This window comes from Amblyomma mixtum, chromosome 2, assembly GCF_055824585.1.
Source record: "Amblyomma mixtum isolate Tamu chromosome 2, ASM5582458v1, whole genome shotgun sequence".
Lineage (NCBI taxonomy): Eukaryota > Metazoa > Arthropoda > Arachnida > Ixodida > Ixodidae > Amblyomma > Amblyomma mixtum.
In genome coordinates, this window is record NC_143013.1 from 7279710 (window position 1) to 7301005 (window position 21296).

Sequence of the window (21296 nt, forward strand, 5' to 3'; positions counted from 1 at the left end):
TATTTTCTTTATGATCTGCGGCCATGATCTTTGGGATCGGACGCCGTTCCGTAGCGCTTGCTTCCTAACCCCAACTCGCTTTCTTTTCACTTTTGTCATTACGCCATCCGGTTTGGTTTGGTTTGGTTTATGGGGTTTAACGTCCCAAAGCGACTAAGGCTATGAGAGACGCCGTAGTGGAGGGCTCCGGAAATTTCGACCACCTGGGGTTCTTTAACGTGCACTGAAATCGCACAGTACACGGGCCTCTAGAATTTCTCCTTCGAAGAAATTCAACCGCCGCGGCCGGGATCGAGCCCGCGTCTTTCGGGTCAGCAGCCGAGCACCATAACCACTGAGCCACCGGGGCGGCCCATTACGCCATCCGTGACATACGCTGCATCACAGTGTGTTGCTGTCCGCCCCTTGTGCGACAGCCTCTTATGCGGTGGCTCGAGCTCTTCACGCGAATGGTACGCAGCGGTGGCTTAGTGGTTCGATTCTCGTCGCCGGGTGCCCGTCGGTATTGCAGTCGACGTGCGCTCTCTCCGCTAACCTGGGGCCCGGCATTCTCTGGTGCCAAATTTGCCGCTTAGAGCTAACCAGTTCGAAGCCCCAGTCATTTTTCTTTCTTTATCACTTAAACCCACGATAGCTGTTAGGTTCTGGTTTTCCTCCGCTCTTAATTTACGTAGTGCGAAAGCGCTCTTTAACACGGTCAGACCCAACCGAGAATCTTGTGTGAAGCCTCGGTGTAACTCGGGTAATCTCGGGCTAGTTCGGAGGGGAGTCGCGCAAGCTGCAGCCAAAGGGAGATCAGCTTAACCTCGATCAGAGCTTAACCTGAGTCTTAATATCGTCGCCAGACGTGCGGACGACCCAGCGACGCAAAACCATGAGTCAACCAGGCTAAATGCATGCTTTCGCACTTCTACCCGGTTTAACTAAAACCCTGCCACTTTTTCGCCTTTGATTTTACTTCTCGGAGGATCAGTTGAACGCAATGGGCGAAACGCTCTGAAAAGAGAGGAAGGGTTGGGGGAGGGAGTCATTGACCCCGCCTCGGTATACGGATCAAACATCTCGTGCCATGGCGCTTTAGCCAAATGTTCTCGCGTCACTGAAAATCACCATCTGTTCATATTACTCGGTATGCTCCCATCTCGCTCAGGGATTGACGTGGGAAATAAACGACGCTTCCTAGTGCGTTTTACCGCATTACAGGCGCAGCACATATGCGGCAGTATATAACGACTCGTGTGTGTCGCCCGATGTGTGCACCCCGCGTTTTGTATACACCCGTTCGCCGAGACGGAAACCTTGCCGCCAACGCGGGCCCCCTGCCGCGTTTGTCATTGCCGTTTCTTTGTTTGGTCCGCGTCGGCGTTCCACGCCTAGCAGCTGCTGCTGCCTGCTTTTGCAGCCTACCTGAGTCACGCGAAAGGAGAGGGAGAGAGAAATCCGTCGCTGGTGTTGCTACTGGGCTTCTTTTTTTACGCGGGAATTTATATTTACCCGTTATTTTCTCCCTGCCTGCGCGAATCTGTGCGTCTCTCTATCCGTGAGCTCCTTGCAGCGCGCTCCGCGTCGTTTCTCAGGTTTCGCCCATTTCCCGTGTCTTTGGCAGAGCTTGTTGTTTGTCTCAGAAAAAAAAAAAAAACTGGTTGCGAGACGAGCGAGTTATATCATGCCACCGTGCGCCTTGTGTCCCCCCCCCCCCCCCCCCCTTTTCCTCTTCTATTTTTATTTATTCTTCGCTCGTCGGCGTCTGTCTTGTTGCAAGTCTGCTCGGCTACAGACCGCGCGTCCTTTGAGATACGGAAACAATGGACGGGTGATCGCGTTTCAATGGCCCGGCTCTGTCTTTCCGTGCTTTCTTTTTCGTACTTTTTTTTGCGCGTGTGAATTCTTTCTGTTGATTGCGAAAGTCCGCCTCTCTCTCTCTCTCTCTCTCTCTAGTTCTTCCTTTCCCCTTCTTTGCCCGTCCACGTGTTTCCCTTCTCCCTCCAACGCCATTTATTTACACACTGCGGAGGCTTTGTCCTTGTAGAAAAAAAAAGTATCGGGCTCAGGCTTCTTGTGACGTGTGCGTCGTTGCCGATGTTGTTGAGTACCTATCCATAGACTGTACGTATACCGGTGTGGGCGGCATGCATTGAGTGCAGCCTGTCATCGTGTAAAAGCGGTTATACTATATGGTTGCCCGGCACGGAAGAAAAGAAATGGCTGCGTCGCGAAGGCTTCTTATGCGGTGTACTCTGTAAGCTCTTGACCCCCCCCCCCCCCCCCCCCCCCCCCCTACCCTTTTTGTTTTTTTTGCAGCAAATACTTGTATTGCGTTAGGGTGGGCCCAATCTTTGCGTCAGTCTTCTTGGTGCTCCCGATGTGCGTTATTTTCGCCGTCAAGAAACCTCTGGCTTGCATTTGCCGAGCGGTGTTCTATTGGGGGATGCGAGCTAGGCTTGAAATCCTGCTTTACAGCTTTCTTTCATTTTGCCATTCGCTCTTTTGATTTTAGGCGGTTTACTTTTCGTGTTTTATAATTTTTTTTCTTCTATTCGCGCTGCAGAACGAATGCAAAAAAAGAAAAAGAAAAAGGCGTGGGAGTGAATGGCGCGGGGAGAGGAGTTTCTCGCCCGGTTTCGGTCATTGTTAGATACTGGAAGAAGCAGAAAAAAATAAGACTGCATTTGAACGCTCTTCTTTCGCGAGAGCTCGCCTCCACCGCCACCACTGTCATCATCGCCCCTGCAGGTCCTCTAATGACTGAGTGACGTCATGGCGCGAGACCCTGCGAAGCCCTCTACACCAGAGAAAGAACCGTCCCTGTCTGGGCAGAAATGGTAGCGTTGTCTCCTTCCAGGGTTGACGCCTCGATCCGTAACGACGCCTGCGCTGCCCCTCCCTACGTTGAGGGTGGTGCTTTTTTTTTTCTTCTTCTTCACTGGCAACCTCTTCTGTGGCGTTCCTCTCCGCTGCGCGCTGTATCTCCCGACTGCCGCTTTCGTCTTCTTAATCCACGTTTCCCTTTATCTCCCCATTTTTTTTTTTGGTTCCCTCTTTATTTTAGTTCTTCCGACCGTGCCTCTTTCTTTTTACCGCGTAGCCCTGCAAGCTGTACTGTCTTCGTTCGCGTTTGAGGTTACAGAGGGGGTGCCCTATCTCTCCACCCCCGTCCTCTCCCCCCCCCGCACCATCTGTGCCTGATAAAAACTGCTCGCGCCTGAAGCACTGCCTTGGCTTGGCGGCCGTAGTGCGCTCAGGATGCTTGCGTGCGTGCGTAGGGGCTGCGGAGCCTTGACCCGGGTCTTTGCGCATGCGCCGTTGAGGCCTGGAAGGTGACGCGCGCCGCCATCTGGACGTCGTCTGCTGGCGCGAGACTCGGAGGGGGGGGGGGGGGGGAGTACGGGTAGGCCCCCATGTAGTACATTTGCCCCGGCCTCTTTGTCTAAGGCCGTTCGGTACGGACACCTTTTAGTTAGCACACTTTTGTACTGTTTAGTTTTCGAAACAGAGGTGGGAGTAGCGAATTACAAGAAGCCCCGTCACATTTTGTTTATGGCACTGCATACCATTATGACGAGGTTCGCTTTCTTACCCTGATCGTCGCGCCGTTAGAGAACGGCGTCGTTGTTAGTGTCGATGAACGTACATGAGTTGTTGTACCGATGACAACCAGACAGTCGCGTGTGAAATATTGACAGGACTTTGTGCCTGTGATACTTCAGCTTCAATTTTCAGTTTCGAATCTCGATGAAGGCGAAATTTTTGAGGGCCGTGTACTGTGCGATGTCAGTGCGCGTTAAAGAACCCCAGGGGGTCGAAATTTCCGGAGCCCTGCGTCTCTCATAACCTGAGTCGCTTTGGGATGTTAAACCCAAAAAACCAAACCAAGCTTCAAATCAGGTAGAGGGGGAACAGTCTTCATATGGGGTTAGAGGGAAGAAGTCGGCCGGCTGGAAATCTATAACAGCGCAGCGAGCTGTATGATTGCGGGTAACCTGGCCAACGTGTATTAAATAACTTGAGATGCCGCTAACCATAGCGGGTACCAGCTAACGAAGTGGGCTTGGGCGGTACACTTTAAACGGAGAACATGTAATGAATGGCCTATTAAGGATTAATGAAAATTATAGACGATATTGAGTCTGATGCTGTACGTGAGGGAAGGCAGGATCTCCTGAGATAACGCAGTGATCGGTTTCGGTTTATGGGGTTTAACGTCCCAAAGCGACTAAGGCTATGAGAGACGCCGTAATGGAGGGCTCCGGAAATTTCGACCACCTGGGGTTCTTTAACGTGCACTGACATCGCACAGTACACGGGCCTCGAATTTCTCCTCCAAAGAAATTCAGCCGCCGCGGCCGGGATCGAACCCGCGTCTTTCGGGCCAGCAGCCGAGCACCGTAGCCACTGAGCCACCGCGGCGGCATAACGCAGTGAGAAAGGACTTTTCTTTTGCAGTGAACATTATTAACGTGGTCGATGATGATGACGACGACCAAGAACAGGGCACCGTTTAACGCAGAGCTCGTGTCATATTCACCAGCTGCCGGTTTCGGTGCCTGGTTCTTGTACGGGTATGGAACCCATTGGGGCTTCGCTTGCTGTACCGGTGCCGGATTGTCGGCGCTCCTCCGCCTGCTGTAACTCTCTGGTTTTAAATACAGTGTAACCCCGTTACAACGAAAAGGTCTATAACGAAATACTGGTTATAGCGAATGAATGACGATTCCACTTGGGAGCTCGATCAATACGGGCTATGGTGAAACTACCGTTATAACGAAGTAATCGCTAGGCCCTTAGGTTCAACTATACGCGTCTGTCCTGCGGTCGGATTGGACTGCGATGCCGCTGTTTGCGCCGTCGGAACTACCCTTTTGAGGGAAGGGAAGTGTTCTGTGAAGCAGTCAGTATGCATTTCTCGCGGCAAGTCACAGAGAGCGAGTTCGGCGCGAAACAGAGAAGCAGTCTGCTCGGTGGCGTGCTAAATAGATCGCTGTTTTCCTCGGTGGATTCCAATTTGTGCGACGTTACGGTTCCTTGTCTTGCAAAACGATTGCAGCAGTCCAACGTGTGTTCCTTGCGACCCTGGCCCAAAGACAACGGCCTGTCTCTCAATCGCCTCGGTTCCATGGTTTTATTCCCCCCAGTTCTTTTCCCCCGTTCCTACTCGCCGTTTTTATTTCTCGGTTCTGTGTCGCTGTTCTCTTCCTTCACCCCCACCTGGCGTGGCTTAATTTCGCGCCAGTGTTGGTGTTTCCCCGTCTCCGCCGGGTGTTAAGCGGACTCTTTTTATGCGAAGCATATTACTAGAGCTACACTACAGCCCGTCGAGCGCGGCGGTGGAGCTACCATTGACCTTTAGCGTGACCACGTGACACCACGTGACAACATGACGTCACAGCAGAGGAGAGATGGGCTGCCGGCTCGCGCGGTCGGCCGCGGCGGTGGGTGCTCCACATCAGAGGCGCGGCGGCTGACCACGTGACAACATGACGTCACAGCAGAGGAGAGATCGGCTGCCGGCTCGCGCGGTCGGCCGCGGCGGTGGAGGCTCCACATCAGAGGCGCTGCAGCTGACCACGTGACGCTACAGCAGCGGTATAAAGCTGAGCTTGCCTCGCTCTCCGGGCACTTACGAGGCGGCCAGGTGTTGGGATGCCGCCTGGAAGCAGGGCTGATTTGAACGACAAGCGAAAGCTTCAGCGTACCACAGAGACCGATGAAGAGCGGGATGAACAACGTCAACCAAGGAAAGTCATGTAATACCAAGCCTAGCCATCAATATGCTTCCCATCTTAGGCTTAACCTTAGCTAAGCCTCAGCCATTTTTTTGTTTTTGAGCCTGGGAAAAAAAGTTTTCCGGCCTACAGAGGAAGTAAGATAAGAAGTGCACGTGTTTGGTTTGGTTTGGTTTGTGGGGTTTAACGTCCCAAAGCGACTAAGGCTATGAGAGACGCCGTAGTGAAGGGCTCCGGAAATTTCGACCACCTGGGGTTCTTTAACGTGCACTGACATCGCACAGTACGCGGGCCTCTAGAATTTCTCCTCCAAAGAAATTCCAGCCGCCGCGGCCGGGATCGAACCCGCGTCTTTTGGGTCAGCAGCCGAGCACCATAGCCACTGAGCCACCGCGGCGGCCAGAAGTGCACGTGTCAAACACTGGTCGCGTGGTCCGCTGCTCTGCACCCCGTGGGTCCGCTGCTGCTGTTGCCTCTTGCGCATGCCCGTCCGTCCGTCCGTCCGTCCGTGCGCGTGTTGTGCTGCTGTCGCGGCTGCTGCTTTTCTTGGCGTCGCCCGTCCCCGTTGGTGTTGTATCTGTGCTCGACGCCGCGTTCCTGCCGCCGCGACCGTTTTGGAATTCCAAGGCCGGGTGAAGAAGGGGAGAGGGGTTGGAAGGAGGCCGCCTCTCCCTCGGATCCGCGTTCCTGTTTGCTTACCTTACCACGGGAGCTTGCTTGCTTGCTTGAGCCGCTTCTCCGCTGCCTCCGCTCGTCTCCTCTCCTGAGGGGAGGTAGGGTCGGTGTTTTTTCGAAGCCGTTACTTGTTTCGCATCTCTGCCTCGGCGTCCGCCTGCTTCTTTCTTTCTTGTTAAAAGCACCGTCATCCTGTGTTCGGCCGGGCTGCCGGTTGCTTGCCGACTTGGTTTCTGCCGTTCGCGACGGCTCGACTAGACCGCCGACGCGTTCCTTCGCTCGTGTCCCGAAGCGATGGAGAGACTGTCTTATTCGCAGCTGTGTACGGCGCGCCTGCTGCTCCTGCCTTTATTATTACACGGGGGCGGTGATGTGTGTTTCAAGGTTTCGCCTTGCGTTTTGTGGGTCGTCCCGCGCGTCGCTCGGTTTGTAATAGCGGGCTTGTTGCAATGAATACAGGTCCGGGCGCGAAGCCAGAATTGGACTGTGTGTGTGGAGAGGGCCGGCCCCGCACAATATGCTGGTCGGTACGGCTAAGTTATTTTTTAATATAAGTTCCATTTTGGGGCTTACAGGCGTAGTTTTGAGTCCGCTCGGTAGAGCTCACCTGGACAGGACTCTTTGCAGGTCCAAGCTTACCTGGATGACGGCCAGACATTTGAGCGCGTGGCAGTGAGTATAGAATACAGGAACGCTAGCTTGGAGTCTCGCGCGCCGACCTCTGCGGGCGTCTCGTGTGAGCAGTGTAACAAGCCTCTGGACACTGACATGGCGCCAGTATCGCGATGACGGAAGGGAAGTCGTAGAAACGGATAAAGTACAGTAAAGGCACATGCGTAAGCTTCCCGTCCATCTACAAAAGAATAATAATAATATAAAACCTTGAGCGAAGCTTTAGAGGTCATCTGCCTCTAAACTTTATTTAACCTCCTCGCACATCATTTTTTTAGTTTCGTGCATTTGTCTTGTTGGCTTGATCAGTTTATCTCTGACCTTTTAGTGTTCGTGCTTTTATTGGCCATGGATGCGACGAATGTCTGACTCTATTCAGTGTAGCGCCCGACATTTCCTCGTCTCTTCGTGTGGCTTTCAGGAATATATATATATGCGCTCCAAGTTTGAAATGAGAGCTAAACGGGCGTGAAGTGCAGTACACACACGCACGCACAAGGCCGGTTCTGTTTTTCGTAGAAGCTGGCTTGTCGCGGGCCCGGCCGCCTCGGCTTCTGCACGCCCTGCATGCCGCCGCTTGTGTTGTGTGGCGTCATTGGCGTCGCCGCCCGTCGTCTTTCTTGCTTCGCTCTTTCTTTTCCTTCTCTCTGTTCTTTCTTTGCTGCTTGTTCGACTGCTGGTGGTGTGTGTGTGTGTGCTTGGCAGTGTGGTGTTCTTGGGCGCCGGCTCCTCCTCCGGGCTCTCGATTCCGTCGTACGATAACGCCGGGGTCGTGCGCGGGTGACGCTGCAGCTTGCGTTCCTCGAGCACCCCCCTCCCCCCGTCCTCCCTCTGGTAGAGTTGTTGTGGGCGCTTGCGGACAAACAGGAACAAGAAGCTGCGCGAATATGTTGGTGCGTTGGGAGAGGGGATATCTGCGGATAGTCGGGCGGCGTAATCCCGGCCCAGGAAGCCGCGACGAGGTGAGAGAACTTGCGCGAGGTATAGTCCGACGCTAATCGCTTCTAAAAACTTTATTAATAATAAGGGAGTAATTGCATATAGGCATCCACCAGTAGCTTTCCTTTGTAGCCATATATCGGCGCTTGGATGGATACCAGAGTCATAATTGTATTACAAATTATGTAGAATTAGACTCCACCTTTGGGAATTCGCCTAAGCGTTTGATGAAAACTACATTCTTCAGGAGGCCGTTTGTCCTGTAAATAACCACTTCAGGACAAATTAAAGTTGTCCCATGCCTTGATGGATAAGGGCGTTCTCGACGTCTCGAACAGTGTAAAAAAAAAAAAAATGTGCCCGTATTCCATGTGATGTTGGAGCGCGTTAACGAACACCTCACTGCCCACGCGCAGCATCGGAACGTCACATCACTCTTATTGCCATCTCTGTCGGTTTTGTTGTGATGCGCAAACCGATCGTCTAGTATGCGGTGCTGTGCTGGCCTTCGTATGTGTATTTCTTCCGTCGTGCACTGCCCCGCACGCCACTTTCCCCGCCTGAAATTGGCCGCCTTTCGCCGAGTGAAGCTAGCGTGGGACTCTTCCTAGCCGTGGCGCCGCCCTGCTGGGTGTGTGCCGCGGCGCGCAGGGTGTGGGTTTTTCACTTTTATTTAAAATAACTGGAAGGAGAATTAAAATGGGGCAAAAATCAAGAACAGCCGAAGCAAATGCCAGCGAGAGAGAAATTTCCGTGTATAGGCGGATCCGCCTGTAGCCACTTTCACCGCGCTTCTCTTATGCGCCTTGTATAGTTTGTCTCCCCTCCTTTTTTTTTTTTAATTTTCGTGGCGGGTGTGTTATGGCTGCCCCGGGGCACGCGCCACGCTGTGGGCGTGGATATTTTTTCCGGTCGCCTTCCGGTATGCGGAGGCCCTCCCGAAATCGCTGTGATTTACGAGCGGGCGGGGGTGGTGGCATTTCGCGGCGCGTGTTCGTCAAAACACGCCGCGCCTGGCTTTGCAATATGCAAATTGTGCGTTGGTGAGCGCCCGAAATGCGTAGTTTTACGCACCCTGGGGCGCCGCGCAGAGTTCGTTACCAACATCTTGCGGCGTGAATTATGGTATCGCTTTGTCATTCGCGTTTAACTTCGAACGCGCTCTTAAAATCCTCGTGGAGTAGCAACACCTGCTTCGTGGCGGTTTTGGAGGCCCATGTTCCGTAGCGGAGGGCCCTGGATTACTTTCGGCCTCCTGGAGTTCCATAACTTGTTCTCCGTAACGCCATCGTTGAAATGAGGTTCGATCACTCCATCTAGAGCTCCACAGCTACTGAAGCCGCAGTGGAAATGGGCATACGCAGGATTCTGTCCTGCGAATTCTGATTCTCCTGGGCATTCGGTGCCGAGTCGTACACTCTAAACAGAAGGGAGTGAAAAGGGAGTGAAAGCTCTCCTCTAGCGCGTGCCCTTTTATACAGGGTGTGCTGTAGAGTACAGCTTTTGCTCCCATATAGGCGTATTCGTGTTTATAGTGTATGCGGAGCAATGGATGGTCCCGACCCCACGATTGAACTCGTGTAGAGAACGCCTGCAGTTCACTCTTCCGTCCCTGCTAAACGCGTATGTATATAATAATTTTTACCTTTTCAGTTCGTCAAACAGGTCTTTGCGTGCTTTGTATGCTAGCATGTAGGATTTTTGTTCTGTGCTTTTTCTTTTTTTTCTTTGCTGCCATTACCTGTGTTTACCCAATGTGAATATTGTGTCAATATTGTATAATGTTCTTTCGTTTTATCTTGTACCTGCTCATTATTTGTATACTTGTTATCACGCTTTGCAACTGCCTTTTGTATTAAAAGCCTTGCTGTCAAGCTGCTGCCAAGCGAAAGGGGGCTGCGGCTTAGTCAAGCTGTCTCTCACAGCTTTTTCTGCGCCTCCGCTGTCTGTATCTTTACAAGGCAGAAATAAAGAATTTGAATTTGAAAGAACGCGGACAGAGCGCTCCCTAAGCGCCTTGTTAGGGGCGTCTCATTCCCGGTATCGGCGCGTCCGGCCAGCCAGCCATCCCCGCACTGCCGCCTTTGAAGAGCAGCGGGAATGTAGGAAGACATCCTCCCCCTGAGGCTGAGTGCTTCATTGCCGTCGTTGAATGGCAGACAATGGGAGCCCCTGTGAGGCGCGCGGACGCAGTAAGCGTCGTCGTCGTCGGTGCGTGCGATCGATGCCTGCTTCGGTACGGTGGGTGGGCGTCAGCGAGTTTCTCGGACGGAGAGAGAGAGAGAGATGGCGCCGTCTCTGTAGGTGGCGCTTGGTGCGGTAGTTTTGAGATTGCAACTTGTCGCAGTTCCCCTGTCGGCTGAGGTAGCGTCTCCTCCGGGGACGTCGGCACTGGAGGCACGATTTTGAAGGCTGGCTTGGCTGACCGCCTTGAAGCCTGGCGACACTCCGCTATTCGGAGCGCAGTCGAAGCGCGCGTGGTGTGACATCGAGCGGATGCGAGGAGGGGAAAAGGGTGTCGTTGTTGCACAGGGCCCCATTGCTCGCGTTGCGCGCGCTCTATGCTAGTCTTTTTTGCAGCGGTTCTATGGCGCAAACCGTCAACAGCGCATGCCGTCAACATCCAGTCACGGGACCATGGGGGCGTTGATGTTGGTGTTATTCCCGTTGTAGCGGTTGACTTGCGGACCTTTTTCATTCTTTTTGGGCATGCTCAGCCTCAAACCTGCAACAGGAGATCTACGGTTGTACCGTGATCCGACCAAAACAAAGGAAGAGAGTTGTTTCAGCGCGCCCTTCGTTCAGTGTGTTCGCGAGAACACGACCGGAGCTCCAAGCGTTTTTTGGTCTGCTGCACCGCGTCTCAATATGGCTGCCCATTTGTCCATTCGAAAGCAAGAGCCTTCGCTAGGCTACTGGCACAGGTGTCTGGGCTGGCGAATATGCAACCGCCAGCTACATGTGCGAGCGTCCCACTTCTCTCCCGTGTCGCCACCATCACTCTGGCGTCATCGCGCCGGGCGGCAGCTCGGAGGTACGGGTATGCCACTATGACGTGCGCGGATTTAGCTCTGAGTTCTCGAATGCGAGTATCCCTCTGCGGCGGGCATCGTACAGCAGTCTGCTGCCCGTGGTGTCGTCGTACATGTGCTTCATAACGATGGCGGACTTGTGGGAGTGATACAGACAGCGCCGCTTTTGTTATGTTGCCACAAAGTCTGTAGGCCTTGGGCATTAGATGCTCTTAGCATCGCGCGTACAGCGAGCCGCCACTGCGCATGCGCAGATCGCCCTTAGGACGGCAGATGGCACCATGTTTCCATCCACAGTATAGTCAACAGCGCTCACGCCTTGCGCGTCTGAGCCAATCAGCGCGTGCGTAGTGGCGGACCGCGATACACCAAACGCTAAAAGTATATATTTGCAAAAGACAGGCAGCAGCACGGCGGCAGCTTTCGCTCAGCTTTCGCTCAGCGTAGCGCGTCACGCAGCCGAGTGTAAGCACTGCGATCCTCCTTCTTGTGCACCGGCGCGCGGAACCTCTTCCTTTCGTGCTAACCTCCTTTGCACGCCTCTGCTTTGCTTCCTCAAACGGTAGTTATCGCCATTCGCGCAAAGTGTCTGCGCAAGTGGTTGCCGAGCCGCTGCTCTACGCGGTCGGTGGCGTGGGGACGCGAAGCAGTCCGAGTGTGTCACCGTCTCGGCGCGCGGTTGCTACGAGAGCCGGAATTACACAGCCGAGGGTGGGAAGAGAAGAAAGGCGAAGGCGCGACAGAACAAAAAAGAAAACCAGGCGGGCGTGTCTGCTGCTCCCTTGGAAGCCCCGAGCCCAACGTATCCCTCGGCGTGGCTCCGTTTAAAATTGCGTGACTCATTCCTTCTTCGGCGTGTCGCAAGGAGGACGGAAGAATGGCTGCCCGCCGTCTCTGTCTCTGTCGTTCTCTCTCTCCCGTCCCGAGACCCTGCCGTGCGAATTGCGCCCCGCGTTTCCTCTACCGGAACACTGGGCATGCGTTTCGGAGCCGCCTTCGGATTGTAAGCGAGAAAGTGAGAAGAAAGAAGGATTAACGACGCCGTGCTGCTGCTTCTGGAGATTAAAAAAAAGATAGAGGGGGGGGAGGGGGGGGGGGGGGCATTATAAGCGGAGTGCTTTGCCTCCCTTTCGGCGTACTGTATTCTTTCCGTTTCAACAGAACGGCAAGGAGAGGGAGAGGCTGAAAGAAAGGGGGAGTATCTGAGGAGGGCATCAACCCTGAGGAATTGGCAACGGTAGCGGCAGTCTGCAATGTGATGAGGCGTTTCATCATTCCCTTCCCGTCTTTTTTACTCATCCCTTCTTTCATCGTCGCTCTGTCTACGGTTTCTTCCTTTACCCTCCCTCTGGGGGAAGGGAGTCCGCAGCTCCTTTCATTCTGCCGCCGCCGTGGCCCTTTGCCCGTTCTTATTTTGTCGGCCGAAGCGCGCGTCGCGGTCCCTTTGTGAAATCATCCCGGCACGAAGAATCCCTTACCCCCTCCTTGGCCCGCTTCTTGCTTCTGCTTTTTTATTTTTCTTTTAACCGGATGTGTTGGTTGGCTTTCTGATTTTCCTTCGTGCTGTTGCCGCGCCCCCCTGGGTCTGCACTACGGGCAGGAGCAGCACAGAAGCCGGTGGTTGGAGCAGCGTGTGTCTGTGCGCGTGTTCGTTCTCTCATGGTGGGGGCGTACAGGCTGGTCCTGACTAATGAGATTTCCGCAGGCACCTCTTTCGTGCTTTCCCCACCCTCTTTCTTTTTCAACGGCGTCATTCCTCTCCGGGTCTCGCCCTGATCAGGCAGGGGTGGACACTTGAGAGGAGGAGGGGAAAACGAGGAGTAGGGCGTGATTGATGGCTTCATCCCTTGCTTCTGGTCTGCCCTTCCTGCCACCCTGTGCTGTGCGCTTTAATACGTCTCCTACTTTGCCCCCCACCCCCGCGCTCTCCCAGCAATCTCGCAAACGCTTTCTCTTTCACCTGCTTTTCTTTTGGTTGGACGCGTGGTGTTGGACCGGAAAACTGCTTTGCTGTTTCCGCGAAGCACGGAGACGGTCCCACGCGGCGAGCGAACAGAAGCTTTTGGGAAGCGTGGCTGGGCTGGACACTTAACAGGCGTGAGAAGGGAAATGAAAGAATATACCGGGAGCACAGATTGGAGACATCTACTCGAGGGTAGTGGCTAACAATTTTGTCGCCTTTTTTTGTTGTCTATTATACTCGAGGCATGCGGCGAAGATTCCCAACGCTGCTGGAATGGAAGAAGTAAGGGACGCTGAAGTACTAGAAGGCGAAACCCGAAAGCTGCCGCAGCATCTTCTCGGGCGACGAATTTCCAATGTTAGCCCTTATCGCCTACAAGGACCCTTTGTGCGTGACTGGTGACGCGTGCTTCGTCTAGTTGCAGCAACCACTGCGCACGCGAACCTTTTAGTCGCGAGCTGCTTTTACGAGCAGAGATTCGTCGCCAGACTAAGTAGGGTGCAAGCTTACTGTCTAGCTTCTGTCATCCCTGCGCGTTTTTATTTTTAGGGAGAAAGGGGAACGCGTGTGTATAGCTCCGTAAAGAGGCCGTGTTTGACGTCGCCGAAAGTTGTTCGTCGGTAAACACGCCGCCGCTCTCGTCACGGCTGCTTCCTCCGGGTGCCTTTTAATGCGCCTAATGGGATAAGGTGGCGGCCCGGAGTGTGGAGGACGGGGAAAACTAATCTGGCACGGTTCGCTCGGCGGACGAAAGCCGTTGGCGGCACGGATCACGCCTCGAGACGACAGCCTCCACCCACGCCGCGGACGGAGGAGTCTGGCGGGGAGGAAAAACGGCAGCGTATAGCGATGGACAGACGGATGTAGAGCACGGCGCTAGGTGTAGAGAAATGCGCAATAGGTGGTGAAGAGCGAAAGATTGGGGAGCCGGGGGATGTGCTTTGGGGAGAACGGGAGAGAAGTGGGGACCGTATCCCTGGGCACCGGATTTTCGTATTGGAAAGTGAGGAGAGGGAGTTTGGGGGAGGTGGCGCGCGTGAGATTGGCCAAAAGGAATGGGAAAAGGCGGGCGTGATCCTCTGGGTCGTTTCCATGGCGACACTGCTGTTGCCCCTGGCAACGCCGACGTCACGGCTGTTGCAGCGACGGCAGCACCGAGTGCGCCACTGTGGGAGGAGGGAGAGGAGGATGTTTTGGCGCGAGCGGGAGTGCGCGGGAAATTTTCACTGCGCGTGACCGCAGCTGCAGTTCTTTGTTTCCCTTTTGCCCCTTGATTCGTTTCTTTGCGTTTGGAGCGAGGGGTGTTCGCCTTTTGTTTAGAGGCGGAGGGCTTGCCTGCCTTCTAGCGACTCTGGCCGCCTTCTCTCCTGGCAGCTCTTATTTGTAGCCTGCTAGCCTCGCGGTATTGCTTTGACAATAGCAGTGATTATGAGACCAGCGGCGATAATCTTATTTTCGCGTTCGTTCATTGGCCGCTTGTGTTCGTGGAAGATCCGCTTGAGCAAAAACGGTTCGATTTTGTATTTAGTTAAATGTCGTTCGTTATCGAAGCAGATTAGATATTCCCGTCTGTCTACGGCGCTTCAGAGGAGTCGGGCAAATTTTCGTCCTGAGCATCACTTTTTTGCGCACGTCCGGACGTACTGCAGGCGATTTTTTTTTTTTTTTGGCGTCCTGTTTACGTATATTGGTTCGGTAGAAATGTCATTCACGCGTTTAAATATGTGTGGCTTGCCGCAAGTATCTTCTATTGAAATCGTAGATGGGAGGAAAACAGTCTGGTTTGTAGCCGCAGTTGGGTTGAGGGGCAGCTCTTTCGGATGCGAGTGGAAAAAATACGAAGATGCAGGATGCTGTGTTAGTAGCCGTGTATGTGCAGTGTTTGTCTAGAAAGTATCCAGCCCCTTTATTTTATGAGTGAAAAGTTGGCAACGACCTATAGAGGCGTCACACTCCCCCTTCGGACACTGCTTCTCTGGTGTTACAGCTCTCATACCGCACCTCCGTCCGGAAGCATGTAGTCCCGCTTTCTTTTTAGTAGTCGAAAAAGGAAAGCATTCTTATGTTTAGACATCTGGGAGAGAAAAGAACGGCTAATAGGGGGTTATGAGGCATATTCTCTGGCGATGCTGCACGCAGTGATCGCATGGTGTTGCACGAACTCTGCGGGAAATGCCTCTTTTGTGTATGTGTGTGTCTAAAGAGGAGGAGGAAACAGTCGAGCGGCGGCCGCCGGGCGGCTGCAATAACGATTTTCACCAGCTCTCGGGCGCTCCGGAATGCCTTTACGACCGTGTAGTCTCGCTAAACTATTCCTCTTGAGCGAGCAGGAAATGGCGGGTTCGCGTCTGCACTCAGCTTATCCTCCTCCCCCACCCTCGGCTATCTAGGGAGTGCGCTCGAGCACGTCGCCTCAGGACAATTGTTAGACGAGGATTTCTCCCGGTTGTGTTCTATTAGCTACGTAATTCGGTGCTTAGATTTTTAGTAGGCAAGAAGGTGGCCCTACCCAAAGGTGCTGCCGATCTCGCGTTTCGGACTGAGTCACCATTTCGTGCGTAGTTTGCGCACGTTTTCTCGTGTGTTAGGGTATGTGCTGTGTGATGTATTGTCGAACCTCGTTATAACGAAATGATGGATATAACGAAGGAATGACGGTACCCCTCGGAAGCTCGGTCAACGTGCGCTATAACGAAGCTACGGCTACAACGAAGTAATGTCCGGACCCCTTCAACTTCGTTATGAGGTTGAACTGTACCTCTCCCATCCTCTGTTGCCTCCTGTTGATCCCGCTAGCCTGGAATGCGGCAGTTAATGCAGCCGGCTATTCATTTCCTTCCTTTCTTATTGAATGCGTCGAGAACACTGCAGCTGACTCAGCAGCTGTAGCGCCCCCACCATGCTCGGAGTTGCCATCACTGCGAGATGAGCCGTGCCCCGACTAACGGCTGCGGTCCGTTTGATGGGCCTAAGCCTCGAGGCCCGCGGCGCGTATTCGAAAGAGCAGGAGTCGGGGGAACACATCTTTCCTTTCCCCTCGCCAAAGGCGCCTTTCGCCGTGATACTCCTCGTGTTTGCGGCCGGGCGTTACCGGCCTGATTGAAAGACAGGCCCATGAATAGTCCATGACTTGTCTTTCGTGAGGTCATCTCACGCACACCCGTGAAATCGAGACGTAATACACGGCGCGCTTCCCTCCTTTTATGACCGGAGCTTCCCTTCCGCCGCGCCTTCGCAGCAAACGCGTGCGCGGCTGTGAGACGGCGGAAATCGAGCGCGCCTTGAGTAACAGCTAGGCGGGGGACGTATGGGTGCTCTCTTTTTTTCCCATCGCCCCAAGAGGGGTGTGGGGTAGGGAACGAGGCGCTGCCAATTTGGCCAGCTTCCGATTTCCGCGCGGCAGTGACGACGGTGACCTCTTCTCTTTTTCTATCTTTCTTTCTTACACGCTGCCGCATATTGCTAGTATTGCACGTCATCTTTTTTCCGTCACTCCTCGCTGACACGGGCGCGTTTCCCCCCTTCCCCCTACCTCCCCATCCACACGCACTCTCGCTTCCAGACGTGGACTGGTGACGCAAGTAGTGCAGTAAGAAGTCGCGCAGTGTCGTTGAGGGAGGGGGGGTTGGCGTGTTCGCAGCAGCAGCACGCGACTCTTACCTTCTTCCTCCTTCGCTGCACCATTTACTGCCGCTCGATTTCTCCTAGTTCTCTCTCTCGGTTTTTGCGAAACCCCGACCAACAGCTGCGGGCAGCCAAAAGGAAAAAAAAAAATAAAAGGGACTCGCCCTCTCTCTAAGGACGGAGCAGAGTGGTGTTTTGGGGAGGCGTGGGGAAGGGTGTGTAATGCTGCGGCTGCCGCTACTGCAGCCATGTGGCCGACTTTGTACGGTTTCGGCGGTGCGGGGAAGGGATAGGAGAGTGGGAAGCCATCCGATCGACTTTCTCTTTTTGCCTACTGCTCCGCATCGCTCCCCCGTGTCCGTGTCCAGGGACACACTCGCGTTATACCAATTTCAGCGGTCCTCGGGCCCCTCATCTACTTTTCCCCCTATTTTTTTTTGTATGTCTCGTTGCACTATCTCTTTCTATCTTTTTGCTTTCCGTCGGCGAATTCGCTCTTCTCTCATTTCTCCTGCGACCTGGAAGAGCCCGCTGCTCCGCCGCCTCCGCCCGGATTGGTTGGCCGGGCAACGGGATCCACTGCTGTGCGCCGCTTCGTTGCCTTCGGCCGGCCTCTGATGCTGGGCTGGTTCGAGAGCGGCGGCCTGAGCAGTAATTCCCCCCCCCCCCCCCCCTCACCCGAACGTTTTTTTTTTCTTTTTGCTTATTTTCCGATGGCTGTCGGCTCTCTGCTGCTGCTTGTGACGCGGACAGCGATCCTTTAGTTTCGGATTTTTTAGTTTTCTTGCGTTGGCCGCGGCGAGGGTGTATTCCCGGCACGGCGGCGGAACGCGATTGGCCACTTGTGGATTTTACCGTTCGGTTTTGCTTTTCTTTTTTTTTTTTGCCTCTCTCTCTCCCCGCCTTCGTCTCGCTTGAGTTGACACGACGCAGGGTCCTCTCGTCTGCGATATGTCGCGCGGACTTCGTTATATGGGGAAGGCAGTATGGCTTCTTCGGAGTGGTGCTATCGTGTGTCCGGTGGTCTGTGCTTGGCTGTCGCGTGGGCGGCGCCGTAATCCGCGCGTGCACTTTACCGATAAAGCGTCTGCTCCCCCCCTCCTTCGTCTTTTTGCGACGCGATGCAGAGATTTTTATGCGGATGTGAAATTTCGCTTTAAAAGAGGAGGGGGGGGGGGGGGTCTATTTTTGAGCCTCTTGGTGAATAGGGTGCTGGAGAGGGTCTCCTTCCTCTCCGACCACGCGCAAGCGGTTCGAGCACCGCTCTTGTATGCGCGTGGGAGACCGAGTGCAAGAATTTGCGAACGCCCACGGGAATGAATGAGCGCGGGCAGGGAATGTTACTGATCGGGAATGGTACTGATATATATATATATATATATATATATATATATATATATATATATATATATATATATATATATATATATATATATATATATATATATATAATATTCTTCGCTTGCGGCTTGGTTTTCAACGGACCTTCTAAAAACGCCACCTCTGACCATCTCGAAAAAGAAGTGGGTAGGACTTGGTTGCCCTTTTCTAACACTCCCCGCTTCGTCAGCGAGTTCCGAAAAGTTCGCTTATAAAAGCTCGCGGTCGCCATTTTGTTTTTGCGTTTTTCCTTGAGGCGTATGCGCGTCGCTGCATTGACGCAAATGCAATTGCGTTTTTCTTCGCGGTGGTTGCCTGCCCTGGCAGCGAGCGCAACATTTGGCACTTAGCGCCTCCGGCGGCCAGGAGAGCTAAAGGGGGTGGGCGGGCGTAGCTGTCTTTCTTTCGAGGAGGGTTGGGCGCCAGCGCCTCCGCTTGACGGACGGACTGACGTTTCCCCCCTGTGCGCGAGAGGCGTGGACGAAGACCGAAGAGCGTCTTCTTCGGCGGCCTTGTTTCTTTTGGGTCTCCTTGTCATTTTAGTTCGCGTCGTCGTTGTAGTTTTCGGTTTTCCGACTTCGTTCCGTTTCTACCCTGCCCCAACCCACCCCGCCTCCCCCACTGGAAGGCCTGCGTTGCACCAGAGTCGAAGCAGCGCTGACCCATTTCGTGTGGTTTAAAAGTGCGCGCCGCGGACCTAGTCTAGCCTAGCTGCCGTGCACGTGTTGTGGCACGTCTCCGTTGAAGGCGCCTTGCTTTGCTTGCTCGCTGTGCGGGGGCGCCGCGCTCTGGCGTCAGACGCCCGATCTGGAAACGCTGATTAACGAGATTGCGCCCGCAGGGATGTTGCGGAGCAGCGTCTATTTGCGTGCTTTTAAAACAGGAATGGGAGGGGTAAGAGATGCTGACCTCTTGTTTTGGTGGTTTTGGAATTTGCGAAGAGTGAAACAAACAAAAAAAGGCTCCAGAGCGCTTTCAGGCAGCAGGGAAAATTCAGCTATTATTGGTGTGATATTGTTCTGCGTGACTCTGCGAACACTGGGGACAAACTCTCCTTGCAGTTTGTAGCATACCGCATTATGTATTGTGATAGTATTTGGGCAGCGTTAAACAGCTTGGCCTAGATGTTTTAGTTTAATGCCTATTTTTGTTCTGTTGGGCAGTTTTCGTAATGGCTGTTAGAGCAACTGTAAATCGCTTGTAAATAGCTCTTGTTGCCTGGTTGCCCCCTCCCCCTAAAAAAAAACTTTGTCGTGTGCATAAATATTTCTATCAGTCTTTCATCACGCAACTGAGCACAAAAGCCTTCAGTCAGAGCCTTCAAAATGTTGCATTGAAAGTGCACAGCTGAAACACGAGGAACCATGAAAACCATGAGGAAAAATCATGAGCGAGAATCGGATAGAGAAACCTTCCTGCTTATGGGCTGTTTGCTTCTGCTCGCAATGGGCGAAAAACAATTGGGATACCTATTCCTGTTCAGGCGAAGGACGCGCTTTCCATTCTCCATGCTCAGTTGAGTTTCCTTATCCACGACTTGTTTGTCCAGCCGGCCTATTTCCTCTTTTCGGTCCTTTGGGGGAGACCTGTGCTGTCTGCGCATTCCTTCCTTATTTTGATCTCTTCAACTGCCTTACGGGGCTTCAAAAAGAAAGAAAAAAAAGGAAAAATGATATCTACCATGTTGTCTTGTGTGTCATTTGAATGGTGGTCGTGGTGGTGGTGGTGGAGGCAGCGCGGACCCATTTTGCTGGTTTAAAAACGCGTGCCGCGTCCGCTCCACATCTGGCTCTTTTCGGGCCTTTTGTTGTGCCTTCTGAGGCTATTGTACGAAATTGTCTCGAATGAAGAAAGAAAAAAACACGCAAGATTATCGACATCAGTGACCTCGTTGCTTATGAGCATAACAATTCAAATGCAGTCTTGCTACAGAGGGGAAATACATATGTTAAGTAAGATTTTCAGTAAATTGGATCACTTCGTCTGCTGGAAGTAGTAGTACTACTACTAAACTGATGTGCAGTTAAAAAGCTGCAGAAGTTTTTGCATTTAGCAGTCGCTAAACCACTTAATTTTGTACAGAGTTAATGAGGGTGCACAGTGCTCTCATTGAAATATGTAACATAGTACTTTTAAGGGGTTCCTTTTTTGGTCTGTGTTGCCTCGCAAGTTGCTGTCCAACTGTCGCAAGGATGCTGTCCTCCTACTCGTCTACTCTGATGCTTACACACAGTGCAAAGGTACTTGTGAGTACCTCTATGTGCATGTGTGTATACGATTTCACGGAGTTGCATTGCCCACGGTAATCGAGTTTCTAAGAGCAGCTGCAGTATTTGCGCAGCTCTCAAGTTGCTGGCACACTTGCATGCTGCCCTCTTCTCATCCGGGAAGCAGCCACAGATTGCTGTGACCTTGTTTTCGTTACCGGTGCTATTTATTGCACTTTCGCTATCTTGAGTTGTGTGCTGTCACTCAGCGACTAGAGCGAGCTCTAAGATGAGCGGTCACTGGCTATTGCTGCAGCCTTGTGTCTGCAGTGTGCGTGGTGGCTGTGTCTAATGTGGCTTGTGTGGAGAAATAAGAAACAACTTTGTTTATTATTTTGCTTTATCCTTCTGAACATCCATAGGCAAGAGTGGTGGATAATGTAAGCATCGATGACAGTCTGCCATGCATTGGAGTAATCTGAAATGCTGATTTTTTGACAAATAAAGAATACTTGTTTGTTTTGTGCATTGATGCTTGGTTCTGGGCCGATATTACTTCTTTCATAAATGATACAAGGTATAATTAAAACAATTCTGCCATGTTGTTGTAGTGCGTGTGTGTGTGTGGGGGGGGGGGGGGGGGTTGCATAGTTTTTCACCATTTCTTTTGCTTTCCACTCTACAAGTAAAGCTCGTAACCAAAAGGAACCTTCTTTTTTTCGTAGCTTAATAACAGCAACAATGCGCATTGTATATTACCAAAGTTTGAAAAACATAGCTTTTTTTTTTTTCTTGAATGAGTTATTGGACAAGTAGCTGCTCTTGTTTCTTGGATTGATGTACATTTTCTAGCTTTCATCCTTGTTGTCTCACAGAAGAATGCTTTCAGCTGACCTACCTGTTTGTTGTTTTGCTGTGCAGGTGTTGTCCATGAGCACCCACGGATCGGGTCTGATGGCGAGAGCGAGGAGGCATCAGGCGCATCGGATGAGGTCATCTCACCCGTGCGACTGCGTCCCAAGACCAACAACAACCGCAGAACCAGTCAGGTGAGCAGCTCCTCAACTGTGCAGTCACTAGT

General features: G+C 52.8%; 1 protein-coding gene across 7 annotated transcripts in view; it reads left to right on the forward strand.

Moving 5' to 3' along the window:
- LOC149358309 (cyclin-dependent kinase 16-like) overlaps positions 1-21296 on the forward strand; it is a 155837-nt gene that overhangs the window by 114993 nt on the left and 19548 nt on the right. For all 7 annotated transcript variants that reach the window (XM_089570346.1, XM_089570351.1, XM_089570348.1 and 4 more), the window contains one exon: positions 21137-21264. In XM_089570346.1, coding sequence (XP_089426472.1) covers positions 21137-21264 — 128 coding nt within the window. The remainder of the gene's footprint in view (positions 1-21136; positions 21265-21296) is intronic.